Raw genomic sequence first — 21,286 nt, forward strand, 5'->3', positions numbered from 1 at the left:
TGGATTTGCCCAACTGCTAAAAAATTTCCTGCTGCGATCAACTTGAAATTACCCCCAATACCTTTCTGCACCCAAATACCTTTCTCGTGATCTCTTAGACGGACTTGGTCACCCGATTTTAGATCAGATAAGCTTTTTGTTCGCCTGTCATGGAACAGTTTCTGTTTTGCCTGTTGACGTTCCTTACTCAGTCTGACCAACGCTGAGTTATGTGTATTAAGAAGTTCATCATGTATCGGGAGATTTGCTCTAATCCTCCTTCCCATCAGCATTTGTGCAGGAGAAAGTCCATTCTGTAAAGGTGTACTGCGGTAGATTAAAATACTTTTGTAGAAATCTTCGTTACCTTCTTGAGCTTTTTTCATGAGACTCTTTACAGTTTTTACTGAACTTTCCACCAACCCATTTGAGTGTGGATAGTGGGGACTTGACGTAGTATGAACAAATTCCCACTCATCAGCAAATTGTCTAAATTCAGCACTGGAAAACTGAGGACCATTGTCAGTGAACATTTCCATAGGAACACCATGCCTTGCAAAGATTGACTTCATGCAATTGATTATGGCTTTACTAGTAGTTGTATGTAGTGTCTTCACCTCAGGGTAGTTAGAGTAATAATCAGTCATGACAATGTGCGTTTTCCCATTACAATCAAACAAATCTGCGCCAACTTTCTGGTACGGTCTCTCTGGCACTGCATGAGGACTCAGTGGCTCGACTTGTTGTTTCGGTCTATACATAAGGTATAATTCACATGTAGCTGTAGTCTGTGCTATGTCTTGGTTCATTCTTGGCCAATACATAACTTCACGAGCTCTCCGCTTACATTTTTCTTCTCCTAAGTGGCCTTCATGTATCTTGCACATCATGGTTTTTCTTAATCGTGCAGGTATGACAAAACCTATTGCCTTTGTAAATAATACCATCGACAACTGTAAGGTCACTGCGGTACATCCAATAATCATGAATAGACAGTGGGCACGCATTTTTTTCTGCTGGCCAACCTTTCAGAATGATATCTTTCAACACTTTCATTGTGTCATCTGTCTCAGTTTCTTTCCTAATTTGTTCTTGTCTTGCAAGAGATACTGGTAGAGAAGCTACAATCAAATTAACATAGGCTTCTATCTCTTCATCCATCAGACTTTTGGAACCTTCACTTTTGTCCACAGCACGAGAAAGTGTATCAGCGATGTACGTGTATTTACCGGGACAGTACAGCAAGTGTACATCATATTTCTATAGTCTTATAAGCATTCGTTGAATTCTCATGGGATAGTCATGTAATGATTTAGTCATGATAGCTACCAATGGCTTGTGGTCAGTTTCCACTGTAAATGTTTGACCATACACAAATTGATGAAATCGCTCACATGCATATGTGATCGCTAGAAGTTCTTTTTCTATCTGAGCATACCTTGTTTCAGCACTTGTCAGTGCTCTTAATGCATATTACTGGTTGCCATGTATCCTCATGTTCTTGTAACAACACTGAGCCTAGGCCAAATTGCGAAGCATCTGCTGAAATTCGTATTCTTTTCGCAGGATCAAAGAATTTTTTAAATCTAAGATGGCCACCGCAAGCCAATTATGGCTCACTGCGTCATCGACCTGCCCCTCAGGACTGGCTTATAGAAGCCAGCGCGAGGCGGTGGCTGTCAGTCTACCGGCGGGGAGGGAGCGTGCAAGAGCTCCGGAAGACGCCTGGAAGCCCTGGGAGACGGTGGCCATGCAAAAGAGGTGCCCAAAGGCCGCCGCCTCCCAGGTGAAGATGGAAGATGCCGGCATGCTGGGGCAGGCTTGCTGGGACATGCAGGCTGCCTGTCAAGAACAATATTAGCATAGTTATGAACCCTGCACCCAGTGTCAGACTGGGGCATGTAGGGCCCACCGGGGAAATGCAGTGGTAGGGGCCCATGTTTAGGGGTGTGGCCAGTTTATTGAAGGGGTGTGGCCTGCCACCTCATTGGTTTGACTAACCATTAGAGAGTGCAACGTCTGGGCTCCTTCATAAATATATACAGTAAATTCAGCTGCTGCATGCATGATAATGTACCAGATTAATAACAGCAATGCACTATAGAATATACACCACAGTCCAGTATAAGGTAACATATGTATAATGTATAATTCAAGTGCATAGTCTGAACCTGATCCTTAGAGCTCCCAGGCAGTGGGGTCCACCGGTGGTTTCCCCTGTACCCCTGTGGGACAGTCCAAGCCTGCCTGCACCCACTGCCACCAGGTGTGCGGGGCATAGCACAGGGGCTGCTTGTTGTTCGAGAGGGGGGGGACCCCATTCAATTTTTCTGGGGTCCCCACTTTCCGAGGAATTCCAGCCCTGGGCTGGATGGTTTGGGGGGAGTTTAATGTGATGGCATGGGGAACCCATACCGAGTGTCTCCCCTGCTATGGCATTACTCCCCCTGGCTGGTTCAGCCTGGTGCTGGTTTTTGTTAAATATGGGGAACCCCATTTTTTTTTTTTTAATACTGGGGGGGGGGGGGGGATGTAGTGAATCATCCAGTGCATCCCCAGCCACAGACCTCACTGCACATCACTGGATAGGCAGTCTCCTTACTGCTGGTCACACATGCCATACCCTTATTAATCACTTATCTTTATATATCACATCAATGCACATACTATCCTGTACCTAACAGATAATGGTGTGTACTGTAGATAAACATTACATAATAACAAACCATACGTTGAATAAAAAGGTTTCTGCTTTTGTTTTCCGCCTTATATTGTTGACATTTATTTGAGTTTTTAAATGCTCTTTCCTGGGTTTTATTGAGAAAGTGATTCACAAGTATCACTGTATATACCAAGAATAAGTAAATGTTCTATGTTCTTATGCTAAATAACCTGACTGCAAGGTTATGACTGAATATACTGTACCCATTATTTCTGAGGGACAGCAATAATTACAGAATAAAGAATATGAGATGATATAGTACTTTAGAAAAATAAATTATTGCAAAAGAAAATGAGATTATGTGGGCTGATTTAGAGATCATTCAGAAATATTTATGGGAACGCTAAACCAAACAGGCTGTTTATCTTGCTCATGCAGATATATTAATATTACCTGAGTACTGAATTCCCGGTGCAGTTTTTCTACACTTCACAGGAATGGTTATGTGGCTTTGCTGAATCCCAACTAATTGATTATTTTTCTTCTCAAGATATATTAATATTTTAATTCAGTATTTCACATGAAACTATATTGCCGACCTAATTTAATCACTAGTACAGGTTTTTGCAATCTGATAAAAAAAATGTAAGGGAAAATAATTTAGGAGCTGTTTCTTTTTACCACATCAAATTCGAAAGTCTATTATACAGTACATATGGACAGAAGATAAAATAGCACTGTGCCTTTACAGATTCATAGATTTGTAATCAATTACCCCGTGGCTAATTGCTGCCAAAAAATCCCTGCGGCGTGGGGAAAGGCTATTCAATTAAACAGCCTTTTTCCTGCACCCACAAAAAAGAAAAAATCTGTATTCAGGTGCGGAAACCCACTGATTCCACATAAACTGCAGGATCAATGTTTCCCCCCCCCCCACGTACGAGGCTGTTTTTACATGGACTTTACCTCTCAGCTCATGGAGCTGTGAGGTTCAGGCCGACTTTGTGGATTCATGCATGTGGTAATCCCCGCTCATTGGATTGCTCTGGCGCGGCAATTAGCTCCGAGGTAAACTTCATGGCTAATACTGCAGTATTTTCATGTTAACTGAAGCCTGTATAATGTAGCAAAAGGAAATATTTCCTTTTGCTACATTATACAGGCTTCAGTTAACATGAAAATTGTAGGTCTCTTATAAATTTAGCACTGATACAGTGCTGCATAAGTACATGTATGTGCATGCATCTTTGCAAGAAACACCAGAAAATATATAAAGGGCGAAAACACATTAGCTTTGTTTTAAATCTTTATTCACACATTGTTCATTTTCTGTCACTTATCTTTTTCTCTTTATTTTAATTGTAATATTTCGCTTTATCATTAATAAAGGACAATTGAGTCCCACAAAAACAGAAATATTCTTTATACATTGATTTAGGTCATTGGGCATTCAAGCCTTTATTAAATATCACTACTGTGGATATACATTTTTGACAATATCAATCATTTTTGTCAGTTGGGTGAGTGCACCTCAAATTGTGTCTGGTTTCTCCTCCTTTTCTCCTCTCTATGGGGATTTGATTCTATACCCTTACTCAAACCAGTTGGTAGCACCTTTGTGAGCTTTCAAACTTTGTTTTACATATATATATGTGAATCCCTAAAATTAGCGTTAATTAGACATGATATAAGGTACCCCAACTCTGCAATATATATTACAAATATCTATCTTGGTGCGGGTTACCCTCCAGGCCTGGTGGGAGCTTTTAGCTTGACCAGGATTGGAATTTCTATTATCACTTCCTTATGCCTTCTCCAGGTTAATAGATCTGCACCATTATTTTCAAGTACAGAAAACAATCCATGCACTTTTACCATAATGCTTTGCAACACAAAACCTATTGGGAGACAATTATGCAAGCTAGTATAACTGCAAGGCGACCTAGGGAAAGCTTAGCAACCAATCAATTGTTTGCATGTGTTTAATAAACTATGATGGTTTGCTACACGTTCCAGCATCTGTTTTGCCAGTTTGTTGAGCTCCAGTTTTCAGAAATATAACGGTCAATGTAAAGTACTGACTACTATAACACTTATCGGTGATGCATCTATAACAGTGATGGGCAACATGTAGTCCTCCAAGCCTTCACATGCAGTGCCTGCTCCGTCCTGTTTTGTTGTCATTTATATGTTATGCACATAACACTTGTGTAACAGACCTGCTGATACTGTATGTTTCTACAGACGGCTTCTCTTTCATTATCAAATGTATTCCTTTAATTTACTACTGAGATTTAGTGGGATATGTATCAAACTTTCTAAAGAGGAAAAGTGGAGATACTGCCCATTATCAACCAGCTTCTAGCTATCATTTATCAGGTACATTCTATAAAATGATACATAGAAGATGGGTGGTTGCTATGGGCAATTTCTCCACTTGTCCTCTTTAGTAGGTTAGATACATCTTCCCCCAATAGTAATGTGCACCCTTTTGAAGCTTACGGAAGGTATGTGTATGTCAGTATTTAACAAGAACAGCGGTGGTAAAGGTTTCAGGGGTTCCAGATACTGGATTGACAGTGTCTAGTTAGACAGTCAATAGGTCGACCCCATATGGTCCACATGCAACAGGTCGACATGGTTAAAAGGTTGAAATAGCCAAAAGGTTGACTGTGTTTAAGGTCAACAGGTACAAAAGGTTGACAGGTTCAAAGGGTCAATGTGATCACTTTTTTTTTTAGGGGGGGTAGTTTTTTTTCAACTCTTGCTTCATCCGTGTGAACTATGATTGGAACTATGATTGGGGATAGAAACCTGTGGCAATCGCAGTGGAAGCGGAGTGATCCACCTTGCCTCAAGTGTGGCAAGTGAATCGAGTCTTTTGATACATGATGCTCTAATTGGGGTCACATATGATGAAACATACAAAATGACACCCTAAAAACATTTAAAAAATTGTGTCAACTTTTTCTGTCTTGACCTTTTGCATGTTCACCTTTTTGACAATTACTTTTTTTTATGGTTGACCCTTTGACCCTGTCGACCGTATGGGGGTCGACCTAGTGATTATCTATTTACTGTAGATCTATTAGACCATACCCACGTATCAGGATATAACATTATGGGGCTGATTTATCAATGAGTTTTATCATACCCAACAAATTTTACAATTTGTTGCATTGTATGATAAATGTTTTTAAACACTTAGAAGCTGATTGGGTGGAGCACCATTTATCATATGCAATGAGATTGCGTGTGATCAAACAGCCCATTGGTGTTTCTATAATGTGTGCAATGTATGCAGTGCACACAAGCCCCTGGGTCCAGGGGCCACACCACACCCATATTTTAATACTTACCTCTCCGAAGTCCCGCGTTGAGTGCTGCATGGAAAATATTTTCCAAAATGGTGACCGTGCATGTGCAGTAGTGAAACTGGTCTCCTGAACTTGGCGGGCGCCATGTTTCCAGAGACTTGAGCATGCACCTTGCAGAGGAGGGGGCCCACCCGGAATTAGTCAGCTGAAAGGAGAGGGTCCCAGCATTTGGATTATACCCTCAGAAAAAAAACGCAAGTCAGACAGAACCCACGATATCTGGTTGGGAAGAGCAATTAAGAGGCTCAGGTGCTTTGAAGTCAGATATCTCCGGTTCAGTAGGGCCGATTTTCCAAAATCTGGTACCGTGGACAAAGGGTACCCTCAGCTATCAGCCTAGGGCCCTAATATCCTGGGGTCCTTGGGCAAATGCCCATTGAGTTCATACAAATAGACTGACCTGAATATGGACCCCTTCCAGTACTGTGCTTCAGGTCACAGCGCCCAGCTCCACTAGTGTAATCTTTCACTGTACGAGAACACAGCACATTTTGCATGCCTATTCCTGGATAATGATACATTGTATTTTATTATAATAACCTTTATAATAAAATACAGTCATACACCCATTCACAAACTGCATATAGCACATTGTACAGTATAAGAAATAATGCTTGCACTACGACAACCTATGTAACTACCATAGTAGATTACACAGGTTTATCAAAGAAAAAACAAATCACTTATAGTAATTACCCCATCTATTCCAATATATTCATATATACAGTATCTGTAAGAATTATGCTTTTTCAAATTATAGTACTGTATTGTTTTAACATATCAAATGACAATTTTGGAGTGAAGTTTTGAAACCTTAGTATCTGAAACTTACAGAGGAGACAACAGTCATTTTCTTGGCAATCAAAGACAAGAAAAAGACAAGTAATTGTAGGCAGGTGGAAAAAAAACACTTAAAGAATGCTTGGTGTTGCTTAAAAGCTTTTTATTCTTTTTCTTTTGGCATTTATTTCTTTTTCTTAAGAAAAGAAACCTAACTTACAACAGCAAGAGAAAAAAAAAATATTGCAGAACAAAGCTGGATACTTCAAAAAAGGAAAAATGAGATACTGCACAGGTTATTTGCTGTATAGCACCGCCAAAAATATACAAGTGAAGTAAAGTGAAAGTACAAAACATGTTTAGATACACTAACGATAACTTGTAGCAAATGCATATATTTTACTATCAGCAACACAGACACTGCCCTTCTGACAGTCTCTTAGAAAGAAACTGCAACAATGAAGTATTGTCAATTTCTTCAATAAAATGTACCATTATTGTTAATGTTTTTTTTACTATTTCTTCATGGATTTTTAATGGATTTTTCGGGACTTTCTACAGACATTTATTGCAGTTCAATTACAAATTACGCACATTTGAAATAAATGACACAAATGTTGTGTTGGTGAACTTAGTTTGTACAGTGAATTTAATCTTTTCCATCAATTGTATCTTGTCTAGGATTTGACATAAGTGAGCATGACAAGGAGCCACTCCCAGCTTCAGGTCATAATGATGATGAGGAGGAGGGGGCTATCCAAAAGTGTACAAACATTTAAGGTTTATGAATGCCACTTGAAAGAGGGAATTAAATTGCGTACTGATTTACAATCTCAATCCTCCATTTTTTACAACAGGTTATATTTTGAGGATTTCTGTCTGTGGAAGCAGATAGGATAAATACTGACCCAGCAAACTAGATTAACTCACATGTGCAGAAATCCACAAAACATGACCTGTAGGTGGTACTTGAGGACTGGAGTGGAGAACCTGCGAACTAGGGGCCTAATTCAGACCTGATCACTAGGGTGCTTTTTTTTGCATCCCTGCGATCAGGTAGTCGCCGCCTACAGGGGGAGGGGGAAATTGCTGTGCAGAAGTGCGATCGCATGTGCAGGAGAGCTGCACAAACAGAAGTTTGTGCAGTCTCTGCACAGACCAGGACTTACTTTACCACTGCGATAATCAGGGCCGGAGCTGACGTCAGAAACCCTCCCTTCAAATGCCTGGTCCCTCCTGCGTTTCTCCGGACACTCCTTAAAAACGGTTAGTTGCCACCCACAAATGGCCGCTTCCTGTCAGTAACCTTGCGATTGCCCATGCGATCGCTTTTCTTGCACCAGCCCGTCGCTGCCCAGTGCTCCCCATCACTGCAGACTGATGTGCCTGTGCATTGCATACGCATACGCATGTGCAGTTCAGACCTGATCGTAGGCTGTACGAAAATGCAGCCTAGCGATCAGGTCTGAATTAGGCCCTAGAGACATTAGGGGATTGGACATACATGCCTACTCTCCAGTATGCACAAAGTTTCTAAAAAAACGGATAACACTCCCGGCCAGCCAGACCCGTGGGCAAGTCTCCCGGAGCCAGCCCACTGCCCTCCACCCAGCCACCCACTTACTAGTGAAGTGGGAGGACCCAGCAGCTGATGATGCGATTTGCGCTTAATCGCAGTATCATAACCAATCCCCCTCATTATACAATGCCGGTCACAATGACGAGATTGTGCAGCCGCACTCCCTGCATGCCTGTGTACCGCCCCCTAAAGCAAGCCACACACCCCGCACCAGCTCCTGCTATGCCGACCTGAAAAGTCAGCAACTATGGGAGTGGGTTGTTCAGGAAGTCTAATGTCGGAAAGACAAGACAATCTATTTAGAGGGAAGGGTTGATCAAGAAGCAATTTTAATGGCACAAGCAGTTCTGCAACAATGTGATTTATACTTGTGAGTGTACTTATAGAGAATAACAGACGGCTAATAAAAACAAATTGTAATGGTTTAACATGCAAAACCCTCTTAATAAGCTTCTTATGTAAAACACAAATATTACAGAATGGCCAAAACTAAAATTTTTGTCACCCGGGGCAAGGCAGTAGAAGCTGATTGGTTAGTACTTTATCTCTCACCAAGCTTTGATAAATACCCCCATACTTTCATCATCCCGCAAGTAATTATAAAAGAGGAAAATACTCCACATGAAGTCATAAATCCCTAAATAAAAGAGTCACATTATTAAACATTATTTAAACCATGTATGAAATATCCAGAAATTATGAACGCCACCAAGGAACTCACTGTGCATGTCCGGCTCTGAAACAGAATATGTGCATTTCATTTAATTTTTTTGAAATGCAATAAAAAATGCGATAAAGTGACCGAAAAGTAGAGCGCTAACTATCGCATTTTTGGGCCTTTATCACAATCACACTTTCGATTAAAAAAAAATGATATATACTTTGGGGGGAAAAATCAAAAAGTCACGAAAATCACGATAAGCAACGAAAAAATGTCAAAACTTATCACATTTTTGATACATAGGCCCCAATGAAATGTATATATACTGTACAGCATATAGTATAAAAAATTTTTTTCAGAACACTCCATATTATATATATATATATATATATATATATGCAGAGGTTGAGTCGGCACTCACATACTGTCAAGCAAAGCTGCTCCGGTGCCCTCCCTGAGCCTCCAAGACCCTGGTATATTGCGTGTATGGGCGGCACTCGTGAGACTTTAGACAGGCGAATAAAGAGACGAACAGCGTCTGCGTGTCAACGTTTCAGTCTTATTTGACTTTTTTCAAGAACAAGCTGTAACAAGTGAAATCTTACCTTAAATAGTGAATAGCCGTCCTGGCCGCCATGCCCGCCTCTCAGTCGCCGCATGTCCCCTTCCAATGACGTCATCGCGCTTGTCCCATTCGCACGCTGCCGCCTTCGGTCCGTCACCTCACTTCCTCCCTTCTAGTGACACTTTCCGGCGCTAGCTGCATGGAACGCAGGCACGTGACCCGTCGTCGGAGGGGATGAGTGGAACCGGTGGTAGCCATGGTGACCTGTAAACAGCCAAAGCAACACGTGATAACTTAGAGCAAACGAATCAAATAAACAAAATACAAGCATATATGAATGTACATAAGGATAAATGAATAAAAGAGTGAAATGTGTTGTAAAAAATCTACCGGCCGGGCAATGTAAGATACAGCGGGCTGAAAACACTTAAGAGCCCCTGTAAGGGTATATAATAAAGTGCAAAAATCACTGAAAAATACAAAAGGCAGCGCACTGCCCCATGAGTGAATGTAAACAAAAATTAAAATCCTCGGAGGAGGAGATTCGGGTAAAAACACGAATCGTAAGTGCTGGTAACTGATGCATGATTCAAAATAAGTGCAGCCACAGTTGGCATTGCCACACGAAAAGGAGACTGCTAAGTCTGTAAGGCTGGTATAGAAACTCTGAGTGTTGTTAAGGATAATACTTGAAAACCTGTAGGAAAAATTCTACAGGTTATCCAAAAAAGGGAAACTAACTACCGCTGTCATTGGTGCAGCTCTGCTGATGGTCCTGCAATATGCTAAAAAAGGCATTGTGCAGGGGGAACGTTATAAAGAAGGGACTCACTTAGGATGCCTGCCGCCATGCTATACTAGTGATGCTGACTGATGTGTGTTATATGTGCCTAATGTATTACAATGCACGATTGGATGGAAGCTTCAAAACCATGCAAAGTTACAGGAAACAGGAGAAAGACAATGTCTCATTTAGGCCAAAGGGTGTAACTGAGTTCATTCTGTGGATCCATCTCGCCTCTAGTTGAAGTAGTTTTTTGTCTCGATCTCCGCCGCGGATGGACACAGGCACATGATCAATCAGTTTATACACCAGAGATGATAAAGGATGCTTTCTTTCTTTAAAGTGACGTGCCACTGGTTGGTCTACAACCTTGCCCTCCAGTGCCAACCGTATAGCCGAGCGATGTTGATTCATCCTTTCTCTTAGGGTGCAGGATGTCTTCCCTATGTACACCAAACTACAGGGACACCTAATCATGTAGACAACATATCTGGTAGTACATGTGAGAACATATTTGATGGCAATTTTCTTCCCCGAGTATGGGTGTGAGACATAAGGCCCTGTCTCCAGGTATCTGCACGTGGTGCAACCAATACAACGGTAACATCCCGCTTGTTTTGAGAGAAAATGAGAAGTAATCCCTGTAGTTGGAGCTACAACATTGTTATGGACCAGCCAATCCTTCAGATTTTTGTTTCTTTTGTAGCCCATCATGAGTCTGGAGCCTGTAAGAGATGGTAATGTCTGATCGGTGTTGACAATGGGCCAATATTTCTTGACCACTGAATTGATTGCGCTGGATCCAGTATTGTAATTATTGACAAAGATGGTCGTCTTGGTTGCCTGCTTGGGCCTCTTTTCTTGTTTATTCAGCTGTGACCTGTCCAATTGCATCACTTTCGTTTTGGCGTTGGTTAGAGTCATCTTGTCGTACCCCCTGGCCCAAAATTTCAGGATCATCTTGTCAATCTCTAATGATGCCTGTCTGTCATCTGCTGTGATTCGACGTATGCGTAAAAACTGGGAGTACGGTAACCCCAGTTTTAAGGCTACGGGATGGTGACTTTGCGCATGTAGCGCGTTGTTTACATCTGTGGGTTTGATGTATACAGATGTGCTAAGTTCAGTACCATCCCACTGAATGGTTACATCCAAATAATGGATTTTTTGGTGATTGCACTCATATGTGAACTTAATGTGTGGATGGATCTCGTTGATCTCTGTCATCATCTGTCTGAAACTAAGTTCAGAACCTGTCCATAAGAGGAAAAGATCGTCTATGTATCTTGTGAAAAAAAAGTTGTATTGTTGAAACAACCCATGTTTGAAAAACAAGGATTTTTCTATTTGAAACATGAAAATGTTCGCGTAAGAGGGCGCCACATGACTACCCATGGCACACCCTCTCAGCTGGACAAAAAACTCCTTATTAAACAAAAAATAATTGCGGGTGAGCGTTTTCTCTAGTAGATCTACAAAAAACTGCACAGGTGGTCCAGTGTAGTCAGATGTCTGTAATAGATATTCCTTCAGGCAAGTGAGACCTTCGTGGTGCGGTATGCTTGTGTACAGTGACACAACATCTATGGTGCATAGCAGGACATTTTCTGGGATATTACTCAGACTTTGAAGCTTATCCAGGAAGGTATTCGTGTCTTTAAGGTAGGTATCCTCCGACTGTACCAAAGGTTGAAGATAATGGTCTAGATATTTCGACACATTACTGTAAAGGGAATTTCTGGCCGAAATAATGGGACGGCCCGGAGGTGCATCCATGGTCTTGTGAATTTTCGGCAGACAATAAATTAGAGGTACCTCGGGGTGCTGGATGGTCAAGGCTTCACATGTCTTCTGGGATATGCAACCCTCATTGACTGCTGCTGTAAGCATCTGAAGCAATTCATTTTTGTAGGTGCTGGTTGGGTCCCCAGATAGTATATTTGAAACTATCTGGGGACCCAACCAGCACCTACAAAAATGAATTGCTTCAGATGCTTACAGCAGCAGTCAATGAGGGTTGCATATCCCAGAAGACATGTGAAGCCTTGACCATCCAGCACCCCGAGGTACCTCTAATTTATTGTCTGCCGAAAATTCACAAGACCATGGATGCACCTCCGGGCCGTCCCATTATTTCGGCCAGAAATTCCCTTTACAGTAATGTGTCGAAATATCTAGACCATTATCTTCAACCTTTGGTACAGTCGGAGGATACCTACCTTAAAGACACGAATACCTTCCTGGATAAGCTTCAAAGTCTGAGTAATATCCCAGAAAATGTCCTGCTATGCACCATAGATGTTGTGTCACTGTACACAAGCATACCGCACCACGAAGGTCTCACTTGCCTGAAGGAATATCTATTACAGACATCTGACTACACTGGACCACCTGTGCAGTTTTTTGTAGATCTACTAGAGAAAACGCTCACCCGCAATTATTTTTTGTTTAATAAGGAGTTTTTTGTCCAGCTGAGAGGGTGTGCCATGGGTAGTCATGTGGCGCCCTCTTACGCGAACATTTTCATGTTTCAAATAGAAAAATCCTTGTTTTTCAAACATGGGTTGTTTCAACAATACAACTTTTTTTTCACAAGATACATAGACGATCTTTTCCTCTTATGGACAGGTTCTGAACTTAGTTTCAGACAGATGATGACAGAGATCAACGAGATCCATCCACACATTAAGTTCACATATGAGTGCAATCACCAAAAAATCCATTATTTGGATGTAACCATTCAGTGGGATGGTACTGAACTTAGCACATCTGTATACATCAAACCCACAGATGTAAACAACGCGCTACATGCGCAAAGTCACCATCCCGTAGCCTTAAAACTGGGGTTACCGTACTCCCAGTTTTTACGCATACGTCGAATCACAGCAGATGACAGACAGGCATCATTAGAGATTGACAAGATGATCCTGAAATTTTGGGCCAGGGGGTACGACAAGATGACTCTAACCAACGCCAAAACGAAAGTGATGCAATTGGACAGGTCACAGCTGAATAAACAAGAAAAGAGGCCCAAGCAGGCAACCAAGACGACCATCTTTGTCAATAATTACAATACTGGATCCAGCGCAATCAATTCAGTGGTCAAGAAATATTGGCCCATTGTCAACACCGATCAGACATTACCATCTCTTACAGGCTCCAGACTCATGATGGGCTACAAAAGAAACAAAAATCTGAAGGATTGGCTGGTCCATAACAATGTTGTAGCTCCAACTACAGGGATTACTTCTCATTTTCTCTCAAAACAAGCGGGATGTTACCGTTGCATTGGTTGCACCACGTGCAGATACCTGGAGACAGGGCCTTATGTCTCACACCCATACTCGGGGAAGAAAATTGCCATCAAATATGTTCTCACATGTACTACCAGATATGTTGTCTACATGATTAGGTGTCCCTGTAGTTTGGTGTACATAGGGAAGACATCCTGCACCCTAAGAGAAAGGATGAATCAACATCGCTCGGCTATACGGTTGGCACTGGAGGGCAAGGTTGTAGACCAACCAGTGGCACGTCACTTTAAAGAAAGAAAGCATCCTTTATCATCTCTGGTGTATAAACTGATTGATCATGTGCCTGTGTCCATCCGCGGCGGAGATCGAGACAAAAAACTACTTCAACTAGAGGCGAGATGGATCCACAGAATGAACTCAGTTACACCCTTTGGCCTAAATGAGACATTGTCTTTCTCCTGTTTCCTGTAACTTTGCATGGTTTTGAAGCTTCCATCCAATCGTGCATTGTAATACATTAGGCACATATAACACACATCAGTCAGCATCACTAGTATAGCATGGCGGCAGGCATCCTAAGTGAGTCCCTTCTTTATAACGTTCCCCCTGCACAATGCCTTTTTTAGCATATTGCAGGACCATCAGCAGAGCTGCACCAATGACAGCGGTAGTTAGTTTCCCTTTTTTGGATAACCTGTAGAATTTTTCCTACAGGTTTTCAAGTATTATCCTTAACAACACTCAGAGTTTCTATACCAGCCTTACAGACTTAGCAGTCTCCTTTTCGTGTGGCAATGCCAACTGTGGCTGCACTTATTTTGAATCATGCATCAGTTACCAGCACTTACGATTCGTGTTTTTACCCGAATCTCCTCCTCCGAGGATTTTAATTGTTGTTTACATTCACTCATGGGGCAGTGCGCTTTTTTTTGTATTTTTCAGTGATTTTTGCACTTTATTATATACCCTTACAGGGGCTCTTAAGTGTTTTCAGCCCGCTGTATCTTACATTGCCCGGCCGGTAGATTTTTACAACACATTTCACTCTTTTATTCATTTATCCTTATGTACATTCATATATGCTTGTATTTTGTTTATTTGATTCGTTTGCTCTAAGTTATCACGTGTTGCTTTGGCTGTTTACAGGTCACCATGGCTACCACCGGTTCCACTCATCCCCTCCGACGACGGGTCACGTGCCTGCGTTCCATGCAGCTAGCGCCGGAAAGTGTCACTAGAAGGGAGGAAGTGAGGTGACGGACCGAAGGCGGCAGCGTGCGAATGGGACAAGCGCGATGACGTCATTGGAAGGGGACATGCGGCGACTGAGAGGCGGGCATGGCGGCCAGGACGGCTATTCACTATTTAAGGTAAGATTTCACTTGTTACAGCTTGTTCTTGAAAAAAGTCAAATAAGACTGAAACGTTGACACGCAGACGCTGTTCGTCTCTTTATTCGCCTGTCTAAAGTCTCACGAGTGCCGCCCATACACGCAATATATATATATATATATATATATATTTAGATTTATCTAAATATAGTGGGGGGAGGGCACCAATATTTATCTTGCCTCCGGGCAACTGAGACGAACTAACGCAACTGGTCTAACACTTTATGTGAATAAAGGGTAAAGATACAGAATGAATATGCCATGTGTGATAGCTACAGGTACTAAGATACAATCAGCTCTACATGTATGGACAGATATATCTAATACTACTACTTCTAGTTCACGTAAGAGTGTGTTTAGTAACACAGGAAAGGTACATAAATAGTCATGGTATAGATACATAGTCCCACACGCATACCGCAGTGTCTTGCAGGGGGGGGGGGGGGAGTGAAAGGTTGGGGTTCTCCCTCTCACCAGCTGCTTTACATTACAAATCAGCAAAAATGGATGCCACACGTGTATGTAATCACTAGAGAGAACAACTGGGGGCAGACCAGCAGCTTGGCAAGCTCTGGGCAGTCACCCAGCATGACATAAAGTGCCATAACATGAAGCCAAGCCCCCTTTTCAAGCATGAGCAGAAAGTGCCTCTTCCTGCTGTACACCCCACATGTTGGCAGGTATGTGACATGGCACATACAAAAGAAATGTATTCAGTATATTTAAGAGGATTCACCAAGCTGTAATACATACAATTTGTACTGTAACTTCCAAGAGGCATGCAGTGACATGGATGAATGCCTTAAATCTATATGGCATATAATCAAAAACAAAAGTAAAAAGTAACATAGGATTCTAATGAAGTCAGGAATAGTATATGCATGCATAGTACTGTATGTCAATGACCTTCATCTAGAACATTTAAGATAAAATGAAATACCAACATCTCACACTATTTCCACATACAAATAATCTATGGACATGGGACATCTGGATAACCTTATGAGTCAACAGTTATTCTCTTTTTACAATAAGCAAACAACTGTATTGTTAATGCATACAGAGTCAAGCACTGGATCTTTTCATCCACACATTTAGTTTACTAATTGCTTATCCTTAGGACAAACAGATATTTATCTTTTACTTCATTCATCCCAAAAACAATACAATATGGCTGCTTGCTGGATAGTGGTCTAAGCTCTCATGTTGCGCTCAATCTTCTGTTTATCACAGGACAACTTGCAAGCAGACAGAAATACTATTAAGCTGGCCATACACTAGGACAATATCGTGTACGAATGAATGATTTTGATGCGACGTTCGATGCATCGTGTGCACATTATGCATATTTTAGGTACGACTACGATGCAATGCATGGTCCCGCAGGTTGAATGTCGCATCCCCTGATCATACGTGCAGCCCATATTATCTGTCATAATCGTTTGCACATCATACCACGTTTAATGCACATATGATGCATCGTTCGATGGAACATTCGATCAGCATAATTTTGTGCGGCATTTTTTTTAAGGTGATCACGTGTACTTTGTGAGGCATATGATCGCTCGATAGATCATATGCTTTATCGTGTGTCCAAAAAGAAAAAAAATTGTGTTTCCAGAACTTGCAGGGGAATTGAAGGGAAATCGTGACAGGAATCGGATTGGATGCTGGTCATCCTAGTGTATGGCCAGCATTAGTCACTGAATTTGTTGCAACGATGGTGACGCTCTTGCTGAACTGGTTAACACTTAGTCCTTCATATAAGTTGGAAATTGTAAACATTAAAATACAGATGGAGCCGCACTCATCCAGTGCGGCTTCATCGCAGGCGTGACTCCCGGCTTGACTAGGCGATCTGTCCACCTAGCTCCGCCGGGAGTGCACAGAGACACTCTCCTATTCTACTTAATGGGGCATGTCTCCGCCATGGATGCGTGCACACCCCGGACAAGGACGCTCTCCCATTCTAGTGAATGAGACGCGTCTCTGTCCGGGGCACGTGGACAGAGACGATCCGTCGATAGGTGCGCCGACACAGATTGAGCCATGATTAGCATGGCTCCATCTGTATAATGCATCATGAACAAAAATAAAAATGTCTGCAAAGCATCCTTATATCAGCAGATTATTTTGTTTAACCAATAATTAAGCTTTTATTAAATATTAATTTCATTTGCAATAAATAGGTACAATAAATGTATAGAAGACTCTTTGGGAGCTTACATTAAAGTTACTGTATAATATATTTTAGTGCTGTATTGACATAAATTCTGAACACTTTCCATTTGAATAAGTGTTATGTTTAAGCTATGCCCACCTAGGAATGTAAGATCAAAGCCGTAACATCATTGTTGCCATAAGTGCACAGCCATCGGATGTGGGAAACCAATAGCTTTCACAACCAATGGGAAGAATACTGAACAGTGACTGCTACACATCAATGTTTGCAAGCCCTCAATGTTCTATTCCAGCAGTCGCTTTCTTCTCCTATAGGCTGGCCAATAGAGTGAATGCAGCAAGAACTAAGCAGTACAATATAAACGGACACAAAGTCATCAAATGGGAAATATCAACTTCTCACCATCAATGGAAAAAAAGCCCCAGTTGGACATTGATCTGTAAACAATGAAGTTTGCAAACCATTGATGTCAATATCCCATGCCTATGTTTAACCATAAAAATGCAATTATTGGCTCATCCAAAAATAAAAAACAGCAGTCCTCAAAGTACAAAAAAAATCCATATATGACTGCCTTGCTGCACTAGTCTTAAAGTAACCACAGACACGATCTGTAGAAAGTACAGGTTGAGTATCCCATATCCAAATATTCCGAAATACGGAATATTCCGAAATACAGACTTTTTTGAGTGAGACTGAGATAGTGAAACCTTTGTTTTTTGATGGCTCAATGTACACAAGCTTTGTTTAATACACAAAGTTATTAAAAATATTGTATTAAATGACCTTTAGGCTGTGTGTATAAGGTGTATATGAAACATAAATGAATTGTGTGAATGTACACACACTTTGTTTAATGCACAAAGTTATAAAAAATATTGTCTAAAATGACCTTCAGGCTGTGTGTATAAGGTGTATATGTAACATAAATGCATTCTGTGCTTAGATTTAGGTCCCATCACCATGATATCTCATTATGGTATGCAATTATTCCAAAATACGGAAAAATCCGATATCCAAAATACCTCTGGTCCCAAGCATTTTGGATAAGGGATACTCAACCTGTAGTAAATGCATAGCAGACCTGCATAGATATATATACGTATCGCGTAACAATAAATGACATGATAATACAGGTTCTCAACAACAAAAGACACTTAGAAATGTATGTGACTTTGGCAAAGTAACAAAGATTTGCTTACCTTGCATTGGCCAGATACACAAACAGCCGTTCCATTTAAGTCACATGGTGTTCCATCTATTACCTTTTCAGCTTGCCTTACGTAGAACCTGTAGCCCATTGCCCTGCATGTCAACTCACACTTCAGAGCCCCATTTCCTAGGGATTAAAATACATTTCTTTAGGCATATTTTAAAAATCATTCCTACTTGAGTACATGCACCTCAAATTCCATTTATAAGTAAACTGCAAAGGGCATATGATGAATTAAGCAACAGAAAATTACAAAAGTAACAGCTGAAAATGCAATTGGAAAATTGTAAATGTTCTGATATTTGTTCAAATTGACTGTTTGCTGAGAGTACTAACTAATTAAAAGTGGCGACTTATGCCATCCTACTAAACAGACCTACAGTATGAGTGTAGTAAATGGGATTTGCTCTGATAAGCACACCTGTCATTCAGTAATAGTGGCTCAGCCCACATTGAAGACCTTGTGTGTGGTAGGTCAGGAGGGCATCAACTGCTCTGTCCAATTAACTCAATATGACAGGTACAGTAATCAAGGAAAAAGTAGTATTGAAGACCTACAAGCTTTATGCGAAAGAATCATTTAGAAAGCACAGAACTTTTGGTTGTGGGACGCAAGCACTTCATACAGTAGCGCACTAAGCCCTGACTACAGAGAAAAAGCAACATCAAAAGTATATTTACACTAAAGATATAACACTATTAATGTACAGCTAATACAACTAAATGTCAAATACACTATCTATTGATTATTTATACAGTACTACTAATATAACTATAATCATATAACTTACTTTTAACTACTGCATAACTATTAAAAAGCTGTAGCCATTCCCTAAGGATTACTTAAGTATCTCTAACTATTCCCTAACAATGACATAACTATCTCTAAAGGTGTGTACACATGGTGAGATAAATCTGTAAGATTTTGACTATATAGTCAAAATCTTAATTCTCAAACTATTAATAATAAATACATATAAGAAAAGTAGCTTACAATGAAAACCTGCACAAAGAAAAGATAGGCCATTTACACATTGAAACCTAAAGCAAATTATGTATTCTTTCTATTGCATTGTTTATATTTACCAGATTAAATAATTATAATATATATCAATAGTAATTTATACACAATTCATTTTATTTTACTGTTCTGAAGCACATTACAGCCAAAGACAATCAGCATATTCTGTGAAATTTTATGTAACAACAATTTTTTATTGAATTTACTGAGATCTTTATCTACATAATAAACAAGCTGCTGCTTAGTCATGCTGTATAATATATACATCAATCTGAAATAATGTATATTTTTGTAAAAACAACAAAAAACATAACATCTTCAACAGGGAATACAGTAATTTGTGAGTGCAGCTGAGCCACATGGCCACTAGATGTCACTACTCCACTACTACAGCTGCTCTATAATATGCAGACGTTCACAATAAATCATTATTATGTCCTAAGTGAGAATAAGATATAGTTATATGCACTGTAGGTCATAATATACTGTAACAAGATAGTTATTTGGTATCAACGATTATGTAGTAGCAGTTTTATTTTTAGAATTAAATGTTTTATCTGCAGCACATATCAAAGCAGATGATGCTGTTTGTAGAAATGCACTCAAAGTGCACTGTGACTAGAGATGTGCGGCGGGTGCTTTTCGTGTTTTGTATTTTGGTTTTGGTTCTGGTTCTAATTCCCCGCTCATGTTTTGGTTTTGCCAAAACCTCCCTTTAGTGTTTTGGTTTTGGATCTGGATGATTTTTGAAAAAAACATAAAAACAGCTAAAATCACAGAATTTTGGGGTAATTTTGATACTACTGTATTATTAACCTCACTAGAATTAATTTCCACTCATTTCCAGTCTATTCTGAACACCTCACAATATTGTTTTTAGACAAAAGGTTGCACCGAGGTGGCTGTATGACTAAGCTAAGCGACACAAGTGTGCGGCACAAACACCTGGCCCATCTAGGGGTGGCACTGCAGTTTCAGACAGGATGGCAGATTTAAAAACTAGTCCCAAAACAGCACATGATGCAAACAAGAAAAAGAGGTGCACCGAGGTTGCTGTATGACTAAGCTAAGCGACACAAGTGTGCGGCACAAACACCTGGCACATCTAGGAGTGGCACTGCAGTGTCAGACAGGAGGGCAGATTTAAAAAAAATAGGCCCAAAACAGCATATGATGCAAAAAAGAAAAAGAAGTGCACCGAGGTTGCTGTATGACTAAGCTAAGTGACACAACCACCTGGCCCATCTAGTAGTGGAATGCAGTGGCTGAATGTCGAAAGTGGCCCGCAATTTTTCTGTCCATTGACAGCATCTCCTGCAAGCCCCTGTCATTTTTTAAAAATTCTGCAATTGGTGGACTTATACAGCAGTACCCGTGGACATATACAGCAGTGTCAGACAGGATGGCACTTTAAAAAACTATGCCCCAAACAGCACATGATGAAAAGATGAAAAAGAAGTGCACCAAGGTTGCTGTATGACTAAGCTAAGCAACACAAGTGTGCGGCACAAACACCTGGACCATCTAGGAGTGGCACTGCAGTGTCAGACAGGAGGGCAGATATAAAAAAAGGCCCCAAACAGCATATAATGCAAAGATGTAAAAGAGGTGCAATGAGGTAGCTGTATGACTAAGCTAAGCGACACAAGCAATTGGCCCATCTAGGAGTGGCATTGCAGTGTCAGACAGGATGGCACTTACAAAAAAAATATTACCCAAACAGCACATCATGCCAAGAAGTAAAGGAGGACAATAAGGTAGCTGTATGACTAAACTAAGCGACACAAGTGTGTGGCACAAACACCTGGCCCATCCAGGGTTGGCACTCCAGTCCCACT

General features: G+C 40.8%; 1 protein-coding gene across 3 annotated transcripts in view; it reads right to left on the reverse strand.

The window, feature by feature from the left end:
* THSD4 (thrombospondin type 1 domain containing 4) overlaps nt 1-21,286 on the reverse strand; it is a 1,279,073-nt gene that overhangs the window by 638,550 nt on the left and 619,237 nt on the right. For all 3 annotated transcript variants that reach the window (XM_063926205.1, XM_063926204.1, XM_063926206.1), the window contains exon 7: nt 18,417-18,553. In XM_063926205.1, coding sequence (XP_063782275.1) covers nt 18,417-18,553 — 137 coding nt within the window. The remainder of the gene's footprint in view (nt 1-18,416; nt 18,554-21,286) is intronic.

This window comes from Pseudophryne corroboree, chromosome 6 (genome assembly GCF_028390025.1).
Source record: "Pseudophryne corroboree isolate aPseCor3 chromosome 6, aPseCor3.hap2, whole genome shotgun sequence".
Classification (NCBI taxonomy): Eukaryota; Metazoa; Chordata; class Amphibia; order Anura; family Myobatrachidae; genus Pseudophryne; species Pseudophryne corroboree.